Here is a 14,526-nt window from a genome sequence, read left to right as displayed (position 1 = left end):
CATGTCCAAGAAGCCCCCTAGGCTTCATGCTGACTCCTAAAATACAAAGACAGGTTGTGCTGGAATAACCACAGGTCAGAGGGAATAAAAAGATTAAGCATTAAAACCCCAGACCTCTGTGGTCAGATGAAGCATTTAATGGTGTTACACAGAATGGGCCAGGCTTCTGGGCGACAGGGGATTTGTTTTTGGCCCAGGCCTAACTGGAAGTCTCTATTCCAACCAGAGGGGCAACATACTGACCATGTACATTCAAAAATGGGGGAAAAAAAAGAGTTTTCAGAAAGAGAAAACTCTAGGGACACTCAAAAAGAAAGGAGGAGGAGAAAACCACAGTGTAAAAGCAGGGACTTAGCAGAGAACAAATCGAAGTAACACAATGGTTAAACCCTCTGTACTTTAAGTAAGCTTTGAACAATTCATAAACAAAGCTTAAGAAAGTTCTGGGTGGTGTGAAACTGGCCTTGATACAAGAAAGCAATATCCCAGAACAGGATATCATGAAATATACAATATAATAATCAGCCAAATTAGAAGATTACAAGAGAACAAATGTGGAGCAGATATGGTTAGTCAGTGAAGAGCATTAGAAATGGATATTGGAAGCCCACTGCATGTTTGCAGCTCCTAGGTAGCCAGACTTGAGTTCCCAGTCTGGTGAGCTATATCTTGTTTTCTTTTCAGTGTGGGTTCAGTTAGCCTCAGCAAATACCCTATAAGATCTTGAGATAAAGATTTACTCCAGGTATATATAAATAGGCACTTGGACTGGAGCTCCACCTGCTAACTGGTCAGACCATGCAAATCAGCCCTCCCTGTTTTCTTTTACTGAAGAGCTTAGCTAGGGTGACTTCTGCCAGGACGTACCTTTGCAATAGCACCACTTTATTTATTATTTTTTTTTCCATTTATTTATTTTATTGCATTTTAGGTTTTGGGGTACATGTGAAGAACATGCAAGATTGTTGCATAGGCACACATGTGGCAGTGTGATTTGCTGCCTTCCTTCCCATCACCTACATCTGGCATCTCTCCCCTTGCTATCTCTCCCCAACTCCCCACCCCCTGCCATCCCTCCCCTATTTTCCCCCAACTGACCCCAGTGTGTAGTGCTCCCTTCCCTGTGTCCATGTGTTCTCATTGTTCAACACCCACCTATGAGTGAGAACATGCGGTTGCACCACTTTAGAAGCCAAAGGGGTGGACAGGAGGAGAGCAGACATCAGGCCTCCTCTCAGTGCTAAACCTACTGGAGGAGAGGAGTCACGAACCCTTCAGGATGGGAGAACTGGCACTGGGTGATACAAACATTCTGTTGACATCACACCTGGAAGTAAGATGGTTAGGGGAGACTCATAAGGTTGTCCCCCTTGTATGTTCCCATTTTCTTTTAGTGCCACAATCAAAAGTAACCCTGTAAGCAAAACAGTCCAATGCTGGATTCAATGGCTCTGTCAAGCAGAGGGGGGACAGTGGTGACAGGTGGCGATTCTTCTATAGGGAATATGTCACAGTCTCAGTCTCAGGGCCTCAAGAGCACTGAACAGTGGCTTTATGGTATGGTGTCCACCAAGACTCACAAAGCTTCCGTGCTGTCAGATCCTAACATTCCCTAATGGAAGACTGGCGTCTCTGTGATGCTCAGACTCTTATCTCACTAATGAATACAAGCAACACCCAAAGAAGGAGGCTTCTCAAACAAAGGGATCTTCAACCTATGCTGGAACCCAGAGTTTCCTGATGAGCTGGGATTAGGAGACTTTGGAATCAGACACAACCATGTGCTACGCGGGGCAAGGTGGTTCCCCATCTGAGCTTCCATTTTCTCAGTGTAATGGGAATAATTACGTCCAATCAGGGTTGTGATAAGTCAATAAGATGACAAAGTCAAGCATCTAGCACAGTCACTGATACAGAGTAGGTGCCAGTCAATTGCATGTCCCATAGTTCTCTTGCTGTTCTCTAGATGGAGGCACACACAGTGAGACCCCAGAGGGTCTGTTAGGACATGAGTCAGGGGGTTAACATTATAGCTTAGCCCTGCCACTTTGAAAATGAATTTCTTATACAACCACTTATCTGTACAACACTAGCATTTACAGGACCCCTTCTCTACGATTAAAACTTAAAATCACTCTATTAAGTGGGCATTAGAATCATCATTTTTTACAACTGAGAAAATGAAAGCTAAGAAGGGTTGAACAGTTTATGATAGTCACTTTAGCCCCGGTCTTCCGATCCCTAATTCAGTCTCCTTTCTGCTGCCCCTTCCCCCCTACCAAAATAATCATCTATTTGGTATATATTTACTGAATGTTGACTTAGTTCCAGGCACTGGACACCCACTGAGAGTCGCTATTCCAAGAGTAGAACTAGCCTGCTCTAAGCCTAGCCACATTCTTTGACCCTTCATGGATGATGATGTATCTACAGGAGTGGTGGCCAGGGCCATCAGCGCAGGTGGTAATTGTGGCACCAAGTGACAGAGCCCTTAGCATCATGTTGTAATCAACTGATCTAACCACCCTCACATCAGATAACTACTACTATCATGGCGCAGGTGTTAGTAATGTGCTGTAAGACATTCTCTGACCTCAAGCCACTTATTGTAAGTCTCTTGGTATAAGGAAGTTATAGCCAGGTGAAAAGTACAGCAAAGGGGGTAGAAAAACTGTCTAGTGGTTCTCAGACAGGGCTATATAGTAGAATTACCTGGAGGGCCTTTACAATATCCCAGTGCCTAGACCCAACCCTCAGAGATTGCAATTTATTTGGTACAGGTTGGGTCTCAGATATCAGCATATTGTAAAATCTCCCCAGGTGATGTTACCATGTTGGCGGGGTTGAGAACCCATGCGTAGGGCCTTGTCCATCAAAGCGCAGTTTAAAGACTAGCAGTACTCGCATTACCTAGGAGTTTTTTGGGAATGCAGAATCTCAAGCCCAATCCAGGCCTGCTGATTCTGAATCTACATTTTAACAAGATCCTAGGTGATGTGTGTGCATGTGGAGGACTGAAAAGCACTATGTAGAGGGTGGTGAGGGGCAGACTCCTCCCGGTGAATCAGCCAGAAAAGTCCCTCCCTAGCCGCAGCTGGGATATGCAGCCCACCCACTCCCCACCAGGCAGGGAACACCCCGAGACAGTAGATCCAGGGGCCTGGGTGACCATGGGAAACCACATCACCAAGCTCAGCTTCTCTTGCTCCTCCAGAGCTGCACCTGGGCCTGCATCATGGGGATCCATGGCCAGAGCTGATGGAAATCCAACAAACCCCTTCTGTGACTAAAAGGAAGTCTGAGAGTAAGACCTCTGTCACCACTTAAGTGACAAAAAGCAAAAGGGTTTATTCCCCTTCCACAGCCCTCTTCCCCACTGCCCCTACCCCCTTCTAAGTGCTCTTCACCAAAGAAGAGGAGAGGTGAGCTCAGGACAGCCCTGCCTCCATACAGCCCAGTGAGAGAGCAAGCTGCCTGACCAACCACAAAGGCAGCTCTGTCACTGCAGGCATGGAGGTGGCTGGTACCAGCTAAGCCATTCCGTCATGAAGGAGGGAATCCTTGAGAGGCCAGACAGGGAAACGCATGTAATCTGGTCCCTCCAGCACCCTGCACCCCACCTGCAGCTCTGGATCCCTGCGACTGCTTTTGTCTTTGTTTCTCCCTATCAGTGTGTGTGTGTGTGTGTGTGTGTGTGTGTGTGTGTGTGATTTCTTCACATGTGCCTGCCTTTGCTCTCCCATTAGACTGGGAGTGACCATCTTCAGCTCCTCCTTTGTCACTGCCCACAGTACTGAGCACAGAGACTTATGCCCAGCAGGGGCTCAATAAATATTATTTGTATTCGTGTGCACACATTTTCTAGGGGTCAAACAAAGCACTCCATGCTAACAAAGAGTGACTCACAAACAGGCATGTATCAGGGATTACTACCAGCACATTGAGATTCTATGGGAGAAAACAAGAAGACAATAAGAAATGCCTTCAAAAAGCATGCACTCTGGTTTAGGAAATCAGACTTATACATAGCAAGCCTAAGACCAGAGGCACAGGAAATCAAGCATGTTTATGGTAAGGTTAGGCAGACCTATGGAGGCTGGCATGTGCCAATACCATGGAGATTTTCTGCTATAGTCTTTTGACAGATTATTATTACTTATCTCTTGCTTGGAATTTGTAAGCATTTATCACCCTTTGGCACTTCTAACACTCACTCTTCCTTGGGACAAAAAGGGTTCAGAAAAACAAAACAAAACAGAAAAAAACCCTCACCCATACCCCCATCCTATATACTACATCCATGTCCACTGTACTAGATAAACAGGATGGCTGTAAAGATACATAGAGTTGGAATGGGAGATGGATCAGGACTGGGAACCTTTCTCTGCTGAGATGCCTGCAAACATCTGACACAACAGCACTTTATTCGTACCCCACCTCACTCCACAGCCAGGTTTCCAGAGCCATAAACACTGCATAGCTTGCCCATTCCAGGCTCCAGAAAGTCTTGGATCAGGTCCCTGAGACCACATCCAGAATCCAAGAAGCCTTCTCTCTGCCTTTGAATGGAAAACTTGCAGGGCATCATGTATGGTTGTTCTTATTTTGAAAACAAGAAAGTCAGGGCAAAACTCACAGCCAGACACAGACTTCGGTTTGAATTCAGCATGAGTCTTTCTCCAACAATTTGTCAAACTTACTCTCACTCAAAAGTCCACTTTACTCTAAGTCAAAGAGGCTTAGGTAGTAAGAAGAGGTAAGTGGCAAAGGCCAAAGATGCTGACTCTATAGAGCTGTGCAATCTAATACAGTAGCCAGTAGTCACATGTAGCTATTTAAATTTAATTTAATTCAAAATTCAATTCTTCAGTCATATTAGCCACATTTCAAGTGCTCATATAATTAGTGGGTACTATATTAAATTGTGCAGATACAGAACATTTCCATCATTAAAGAAAGTTCTATTGGGAAGCACTAATATAAAGCATTTAGATGTTTTGTTTGAAGTAACGAGTAGGGTATTCTGGCAAGTTCTGCTGTTCTCCCCTGGTTTGTTGGAGAGGTTTTAGGTGTTCTGTGGAATGCTGAATACAGGGTGTGCGTTTTTATAATGAAAGCAGCAATGTGCTGCGATTCTCATGTAAACACAAAAATTCTAAGACAAAACTTACAGGGCTGCAAATTTGTTCATCTTAGCATGTATACGTGGACACACAGTCTCTCCATACTTTCGCTTTCATCACAGACTATGAAGTCAGATACTGTAACTAGTTTACTGACAAAAAGCCCACGTACTGCCTAGTCCTGGCCAGAATCATTCTCCAGATCCCCTTAGCTGGTTCTAAGCATTCCCTGGCTTTACTTTCCAACCCTGCATCACTAAGGAGAAGAATCACTCAGTTCAGGTCAGCACTCTGGACAGCGACAAGCTCCTTCCCAGCGTGTTTCAGCACTCCCTCTTCCCCAAACACCCCTTTAGAAGGAACTATTCCCTCAGAAACCATCAGGTGCCTGGAAGGGATTTCCCATCCACTTCTTCTAACACCACAATCTTGTTGTCTTCAGAGCAAGAGTGTGTTCAGCTATGAAGCTTCAAATACTCCTCATCAACTCCAAAAAAGTCGCTCCTCAGTTAGCAAGCCAAGGTCTGCTATCTGCTACAGTCTGGCCCCAGACTGCCACTTCCACTGCTCCAGCCTGGCTAACTCGTCATGCCTGACCACACTAGATGTTTCCCTCTTCTAACCCTTTGAGTGGGCACTCCTTTTCCCGCAAGAAATGCCATTTCCTTATCTTTGCCTACTCAGGTCCTACCTGTCTCTAAAGACCCAAGCCATCCCCTCTTCAGATTCTTCCCCAAAGACTTTAATCTACATTATTTCCTCTGTTCTCTGACACCCCAAAGCACTTCTAGTTTAGATCATGCTTTAGAAACTTAATTACCTATCAATCATCTTGTATCATTACCAAGTTCATACGTGGGTTTTGCCAGGACTAGCTTTTGCCAGCAACCAGTCATGTAGCCGCAAGTCAGTCATGCCACACTTCTGAGTCTTCATTTCTTGATTAGTAAAATAACTATCTTGAACTAAAACATTTCTAACATCCTGTGAGTTGAGGATTCTCTCAGAGCAAGTTTCCACATAGAAGAGTACAATGCACATAGCAGGGTCTTCAAATAATAACTGCAGATGCAATGAACATCTTATAAAAACAAAACCAGGGCACATCCCAGGGCTGATGTCAGCAAGAGAATCCTGGTTTAGCTCCCTATGTGAATGACAAAGGCTTCAGTTCCACTCAGTGTGTGATGATAATCAGAAAGAGATCTAGTTTCTGTCCTTACCTACGTCAGCATAGGAAAATCAACTATGGTCTCAGAGGCACTTTCCTCCATAAAGGCATTCACCTCCAACATGTGGAAAAATACCACACAATGGGGATTATAACAATGGCAGTGACAACAATGTCTTGCATATAAATTTCTCTCACATAGGTCAGCCAATACCTGACAGCTTTGTATTAACTTCATTTACTAATTACACACAAGCCCAAACAGACTAGGAAAAGTAAGAAGAAGTGTAAACACTGGTGGTGCCCATAAATAAAACTCTGGCTGGTCTCACAAATCAAGATGTTCCAAGAATCAGGCGGCAGGGAGACAGGCTTAAAATTTAACCTCGATATTACACCTCCTGTCAAAATGACAGACAGCTATAATACCTCCTCATAATTAACATTCTGTTATTCTCAAAGAATTTGGCTTATGGTCAACACACAGTAAGATATAGGGAAGACTCTTCCACCTTTGAACAAGAACAAAAGCCTAGAAATATTTAATAACTTTTACATTGCAAATAAATATAAAACTAGAACCAGATCTAGTTGGAATAATTCTACTAACATAGGCACCACACACAGAGAGACACACCTGCATACACATATCCAAATACACAACTCAGAGAATTCTTAGTAATATGAAGAGAAGAGCGATGAAATTCACTGACCCTGAAATTGAAGCTTTCACCAAACAGTTGTTTAAAATGCTACTGCCAAAGCAAATTGGCCAGCATCAGTAAAGAAAAAGGGAATTCTCATCACTGGGAAAAGTTCTTGGAATCGCTCTGCCAGCTATTCACTCTCATCCCAGAAAATCACAAGATCTGAGAACAAAACTTAGCATCTGGTAAATCCACTCCAGTTAGCCTAAACTGGATCCAGGAAGGCTGGCTCAGCATGAAGACCAGAATTCTCCCATCCCAGGAGGCCTTTCCCAGAGCTGGGCATCCTATGTGCTCAGAGAAGCAAAGCAAGGAGACGGAAGTGCAACCAGATTAGAAGAGTAAAGATTCTAGCACTCAGGGTTCTCTATGATTTTGTCTCCATATACCGCTCCAGCCACATCCCTCACTACTGAATTACATGCACCCACCACCCAAGATGTGCCATTCATCTTCAGGACTCAAAGATCCTCTGCATAGTACTGCCTTTGCACCTGCTTTGTCTCCAGTAGCCTTAGAGAAAGTCTTCAAGTCTTGATATCTCAAGATCCACCAGCTGGGCATGGTGGCTCAGGCCTGTAATCCCAGCACTTTGGGAGGCCAAGGCAGGGGGATCACTTGAGGTCAGGAGTTCAAGACCAGCCTGGCCAACATGGTGAAACCCCATCTCTACTAATAATACAAAAATTAGCAGGGTGTGGTGGTGCATGCCTGTAGTCCTAGCTACTTGAGATGCTGAGGCAGGAGAATTGCTTGAACTGGGAGGCAGAGATTGCAGTGAGCCAAGATCGTGCCACCGCACTCCTGCCTGGGTGACAAAGCAAGACTCCATCTAAAAACAAACAAAAAAGACCCACCTCAAGTAGTTCCTCTTGCAAGAGGCTTTTCCAGATCACCCAAGCCCAATCTAATCTTCTGTCAGCTTTCTAGTACTTACTTTCTGCAATTAGCAAATATTGCTTATATGTGAACATATATCTCTTACCACCTACCTATAGGGCAGGAGACAGGGTCTCATAAGCCTCCACATTGCTCCAGAAGATGATGTGGTCCTCCTGACCCAAATGCCAGGTGCTTGGTGATGATGATGAGAATAATTAGGCCTTCTTAGGTGGTTCATCTGCCACCTAAAGTCAGAACTTGGTCTGAAGTTAAGTACGTGGGGCTGGGTGGGGCAGGCAGAAATAGGTCAAAAGGGAGCCCACTTGGAGGACCACAGTCCACGCAGCCTTCCTCCAACTCTCGGTGCCAAGGACTTCCTTATTCTAGGGCTGACTGGGAAATCCTTCCTTCCAACCCCTGAGCGGCTGATCCCAGGCTGTTTATCTCGTTAACTCTGTTTATTGTGATCCTGGTAAGAGGTTCTGAAGCTCTCCAAGCCCCTCTCTAATTAAATTCATTAGAACAGATTGGGGCTTTCTTTCTGGATCTCAAAAAAATTAACAACATGATTAGCATCATAATAACGGGGGCTGCCAAGGAGGCCTTTTAGGAGGGGCTGGGCCAGCCTGGGAGGGGAGGAGTGAGGAGGAGCAGGTGAAGGGGGAGAAGGCAGATGCTAAGACAGCTGCTTCCTGGAGGAAGAGAGCAGCAGGAGCCGGAAGGGGACGATAGGGGTATGAGGGGATGACCCCACCACGCCCCAGGCACTCCAGCTTTTTCATGGCACTGCATGTGGGAGAGGAAAGCCAGGACAACAAGTTAATCAACGACATAAATCCCAGAAACATGGGCTTTGGGACAGGAACTTGCAGCAATCTTCTAATTTTACAGAGAAAGAAATCCACTTAGATTAACAGTGGGGCCAGAAGTTGAAGGCCCCTCATGCCTTTCATGATGACATCCATTTCCTGCAAGACTTTCCTGCATGGATCAGGGAGAAGGTGGGGTGAGAGTAAGGGAGAACAGGCAGGATGAGGCAGGCCACCTCTTTCCCAGAGAATCTGAACCCAGGTTTTTGCTTAGATACCTGATGGTTCCTGCATCTAGAATACCCTCTGCTTCTCTTCCGTATCCAAATTCTGCCAATTCCTCAAGGCTCAGTCCCATTCCCACTGCCTCTGTGTACAGCAGTTAGCATCTGATGAATATTTACTACCAGGAAGGTATTACATTGGGCTTTTCACCATCCTCTCACATTTAATCTCTGTAATAGCCCTGCAGGGTTCATATTAATATCCCCATTTTGCAGATGAGCTGCCGCTATGCAGCTAGCAAGTGGAAGAAGCAGGGTCTGATCGTAGATCTGTCTGGTCGCAAAGGCTAAACGGTTTCTACCATGCCATGTCACCTCCCTGACTCCAACAACCTGATCCAACAAACAGATCATGCTTTTCTTTGAAATTTTCCTGTCCAGGATCTGAGGCACCAATGAAGATTTAAGTAGATCCTGTATTATCTTGTTCTCAAGGTGTTTTACATGTCTCAGTCTTATTTCTCCTATTTGAAAGCAGAAACCACATTTATCTTTCGGAAGAAAGTGAGGCACTCAAAAATGCCTTCTAACTGAGCCCTTCTGACAGATTTTCCTAGAAAGCCTTGTGCATGTTGATAAAACATCCTAGTTTTTTATTTTTCCACCTGAGGTTGGGGGGTGGGGTGGGAGGTGGGGCTCAGCACAACATATGAAAGGGGAGCATAGGCTTTGAAGTCAAACAAATAAAGGTTTAGATTCTAGCTCTGCAACTCACCTGTTCTGTAATCTTCAACAAGTAACTGTCTCTCTGAATCTGTCACTTCTGTAAAACCAGGCTCCTCACAATATCTCATTTGTAGGGTTAACCCTTTGAGGATTTAACGAAACGATACATAGAAAGCACAGAGTAGGGTGCCTAGCACATAGAAAGAACTCGATAATGATGACTATTGTTAATATACCACTTTTATTTTTTCTGGCTTGCCTCCAGACCTAATGAAAAAAGGGTGGCCTGAGAGTTCTCAAGCTGGCACAGTCTAACCAATGCCTTGGTCAGCAAAGCTGCGGAAGCTACTCAAGCACCCCGCACAGTCATGAGCCCCCAGGGTAACAACTTGTTCAAGCCAAGGCAGGGGTCTATCCAGACAGTTTGGTGCAATCACTCCAGGTCCTACTGCCCTCTATGACCCCTCAGCCATGCTCCTACAATGCCAGGAATTCATGTAACCTCAGTTATAGCAGTTCTTGTGCCCAGTTTTAATTTGGTTTCATTTCTGTGTCTCCAAATTCAAAGGCTCAGGACACATGAATGAAATGAACAAAACTGGGCGTGTGGGGAAAAGAAGGGCTACTCAGAAAGATGAAACTGAGAGTTTCTCTCCTTAGGCTATTTTCCCAGTTCAGCTATGGATATTTGTGGGAACTTGTGGTCAAGTGTGTAGCGTCTAAGGACCTCTCCTGCTCACCAACAATGACTCCCACCTGACTCTGACCTCTCCATAACCTGAAACTCTTTCACACACAGTAGGGCTCACAGTATTTTTCCCTGCCTTGCTTCTGAGCACATTCCTGTGCGTCTCCCCTACACACAGGTAGCTCCCAGAGGCTCTTGCCACTGACTCACTGACATTCTAAGCATATCCAGCCACACTTTACCCCTAAAGAGCTTAGAAGATGGGATTGGGAGAGGTAAGCAGCCTCGACCTCATCGCAAAGCTCCCTGTGGGTATTCCTCTACCAGGCTGTAGCCGCATCTAGCTGGGTTCAGCTGCACACACAACATCCCCCCTCTAGCCCTTCCAGCTAGGGATGTGACAGCACCTTGAACCTCACCTCGCCCCCTACCCTTTTCCTGGCAGTCAACTCAGGTCATCCCTGAGCTACCATTCTGGATAGCAACAACCAAGCCCTCTTCATAGCTGTGGAGGACAGGGTGCCAATACCACCAGAATTAAAGATCCAGCTGCACGACACCCCATCCGGATGCTCTCGTCCAAGCTTATCTCTGTCATTTGTCTGATCACCTATCTTCCTCCTCCATTACCCGGGAGCTTGGAGAGATTGGACCCTGGTTTGCTTTTCATCGCTACGATCTCAGCACCTAGCAGAGCAGCACACTATAGGGCTTACTGGATCTTTGTTAAATGAGAGTGAATATGAAACTGGCCTTACGTTCATCTCACTTCTCTCCTCCCCACTCCAAACATCACCCCAGCTAATCAGACTGAAAACTGAATTTCTCTGCTTCTCCCTCTCCTATTTCCTAAGAATTTCTTTTTCCGAAGACAAAGGGATGATTCTCACTCCCCAACTCCTGCATGGTCTTGAAGATCTCAGGATGCCTCTGGCCTCCAAAAAAGCCTGAGGGAGAAGAGTGGAGCCAGAGGTAGGAAACAAGTTGCAACAGAGTGATCAGAGCCTTGGCATCCCGTCCCTCACTCACTGCAGAAATCAGACCCTCCTCTGGCCCACCCCCCTCAGAAATGCAAAGCCAGAACTCCACCCCCAGCTCTTAGCCACCTCCTCAATGTGGGCCTGAAAGAACCAGCCCTTGTAAGCGCAGCCAGTTCAGCCCGCAGGGGGCTGGCTAGGCACAATTGGAAGGCCTTGCTCCAGCTCTCTGGGGAGCTGGCTGCTCCCTCCGAGTGCCTTGGTTTATTTCTCCATAGTCTTTGTGATGCCAAACAAGGGGGTGAGGAGTGAGACGCATTGCACAAAGCTGGGAAATATGTACATTGTTATCAGAAACCCCCACTTAACCTGAGCTCCAATCAAGCATTTCAACATCAGAACCTTAATCCAATCAGCTCTCAACAACGGCTGCAAGTGATGCTTCCTCCCTGTACCAGGAAAAGCTGGCAGCCCTGAGGCACTGATGCCAGGGGAAGCTTCCAGCCCCACCCCCACTCACGCTGGAGAGGGGATGGAGAAGGGTGACAAAGCAAGGGGCAGCCATTTCCCCCCAACTGCACACCCCTTGCCGGGCATTGCCTAAGCCCCATTCAGAGTTTACCGCACAGGGGCTGAAGAAGTCCAACCACTTGGATTCCTAAAGTGAGAGAGCCTCACAGAGAATGGACAGGGTCTGTCTGCAGTTTGCCCTTAACGCCTCAATTTAAACCTCTGGGTTTTGTCTGAGGCCCCAAGACAGGAATCAGGCTGCCATTCCGTTTCACAGTGGCAACCACAATTTCTGGGGTAAGTGGGAGCGAGTCTCTTTCCTTATTGGCATCATTCTCTCTCTCTCCACACACATCACACAACACACACACACCACACACACACACACACACAAAACACACCTTCAGTTGAATCCAGAGACAAAGTGCCACCAAAGTGCCAGCTCAATCAAGACAAAAGGTGAAATGTATCAGCTGCACAGCAGGCCTCTCACCTCCTTCAACTCTTCCTGCAATACAATTCCATCACGTCCAACCCTTCCCGTACCAGAAGGATAGATCTCTGCTTGCCTTCCTCTAGCTGCTCCCACCCCACAGCTGGCATGGTCCCTATCCCCAGAGGCTTCCACTCTTGCACACACATTTTCCCTGGGCTTCTCCTATTGCTTTAAGTTCTGTGAGCTCTCAGCTTGTCGTTGGCTCCACACAAACAATTAAACTCCTGTCCAACCAGGTCTCAAAGCCCTGTGGCCTGTCCTTGCCTTGCTGGAGATTTGATTGAGGCCCAGCAAGGATCAGCACATTTCCAAGGGTAGATGAGACACACTAGGCCCTCATGCCAGGGATACAGGCAGGCAGAAAAGGGGTATTGTCGTCCTCTCCCCCTCACTGAAGGAGGAGCCATCTCTGCTCAAAACACACACGCACGCACGCGCGCACACACACACACACCATGCCAAAATGCTAAGGATGGAGTCAGGAGCAGAACCTGGCTCAGGACAGGCTGGGGGCTGCCACGGGGACCAGATTCTAGGTGATTCAGCACTCTGCCCACTCTCGGCCTAGCCGATGGACCACGCTCATGACAGCTCCAGATGCCAAAGTGCTGACTTGGAGGCTGAAGGAGAATCTTCTCTAAAATCCAAAATTCTCCAGCCGCCCAGCAGAGCTCCTCATCCAGGCCTTTACATCAGGGCTCAGGCCAAGCCCCAGGAGGAGCCTGCTCAGTCAACTCCCTGGACCCTACCCCTTCCCCATCCTAGTTTCCCAATGCCAGCACCCCCACCCCACTCCATCTAGGAAACAAACCTGAACAGCTAGAGAAGCGGGGTGGCTGCAAGGCTGGAGAGAAACGTAAGAGAGACGCCTACTAACCCCCAGCATTCTTCTTCCCCAAGCCACAAATAGGATTAAACATGCAGAAAGGGGTTATATTCCACAACCGAGATCCCCACGCAGGGAAGGAGAGTCCAGGGGCCAGGGACGGAGGGCTGGATACAGGCTGTGTGACTCCACACAGCACCAGGAAGGGCAGCGGGGAAGGTGACGGGTGGCAGGCCAGCTAACAGCCAAGGAGGAGAAGGCGGGGTTCCTGAGAGGGGCTGTGATGCGAGAGGACACCAAAAGGCAGCTGGGAAGAGGCTGGGACAGGGCGAGCGCAGGGGAGCTGGGGGAGGACAGAAACTGTGAGGGAGCGAATGGAGAGACAGGCCACGAACTGGTAGGGGCATGAGAGGGAAGAGAATAGGGGAGGGCAAGAAGGGGCTGAGGTGTACGGTAGGAAAAACAGAGGCATGGGGTCATCCAAAGTGGGGTGTTGAGGTAAACAGAAGCGCAAGGGCAGCCAGGGCTCACGGATGAGGCGGGGACAGAGAGGAAAGGGAAAGGGTTGAGGATGTCGGAAGGGGGAGGGGACGCGGCCAACGAGATGGAAAGGGTGCTGGGCTGGGCAGGGGACTGGGAGCTGGACGGGGATGGGGTGGTGTACGGACGGAATCGGATGGATTCGGGGCAGGTGACAGTGTGGAGAGGGGAAGGGATGGGCAGGTGGACGGAGGGGGAAGGGGACAGGTCAGGGGATGGAGACAGAGAGAGGAGGGCGGGAACAAGAGGTGTCGCTAGGTGGGTTTCCATGACTCTCCACCCCCATCTCCCCAGTGTTCGCGCTCGCCTACCTCCAAGGGCTCGGGCTACGGGCCTGGGCGCTGTCCCAGCCGTCCGCTGCCGGCGCCGCCACTTCCCTCGCGTCCCCTGCAGCGCCTCTCGCCGCCAGCCGCCGCATTAGGGCAGAGACCAGCCCGTGCGCGTCCCCGGGCGGCCGGCGCGCCCCCGACACCTTGCGTGCGCGCCCCCGCGCCCCTCCCTCCGCGTGCCGAGCGGCCGCAGAGCGGGGACCGGGACAGGGGCGGAGGGGAGGATGCTCCGGACGCCGCCCCGTCCGGCGCTCTGGGGAGCGGTGGGCAGAGCCGAGGCTGGGAAAAAAAAACCATCCTTTCTCTTTTCACCTGAGCCCGCATCTGGGCTTTCTTTGCGGGCTCGCCTTGAGAATGTAACAACCAGTTCCCCCGTTTCCGTTCGCTGAGCAGGTACTACGTGCAAAGCACACAGGAGGAAGTACGCTGAAGGCCCAGCATGTCTGCCCCTCCACCGTAGACTGTGACTTTAGGGGGCAGGAAGTAGTCGGACAGCTTGTGTTCTGAGGGCCTCGCTC

At 48.2% G+C, this 14,526-nt stretch overlaps 1 protein-coding gene across 19 annotated transcripts in view; it reads right to left on the bottom strand.

The window, feature by feature from the left end:
- The window catches only part of NFASC (neurofascin), a 204,432-nt gene extending 190,305 nt beyond the window's left edge, over nucleotides 1-14,127 (bottom strand). For 6 of the 19 annotated variants that reach the window (XM_017525411.2, XM_017525417.2, XM_017525413.2 and 3 more), the window contains exon 1: nucleotides 13,991-14,127. In XM_017525411.2, the coding sequence (XP_017380900.1) occupies nucleotides 13,991-14,097 (107 nt within the window). In that variant the 5' untranslated portion in view covers nucleotides 14,098-14,127. The remainder of the gene's footprint in view (nucleotides 1-13,990) is intronic. The other 13 variants (XM_017525422.2, XM_017525423.2, XM_017525419.2 and 10 more) reach the window with 5 other exon arrangements.
- Nucleotides 14,128-14,526: the final 399 nt, after the last annotated feature.

This window comes from Cebus imitator, unplaced genomic scaffold (genome assembly GCF_001604975.1).
Source record: "Cebus imitator isolate Cc_AM_T3 unplaced genomic scaffold, Cebus_imitator-1.0 Scaffold38, whole genome shotgun sequence".
Lineage (NCBI taxonomy): Eukaryota > Metazoa > Chordata > Mammalia > Primates > Cebidae > Cebus > Cebus imitator.
The sequence above is the reverse complement of the archived record's forward strand: the minus strand, read 5'-3'. Positions and strand labels throughout refer to the sequence as shown.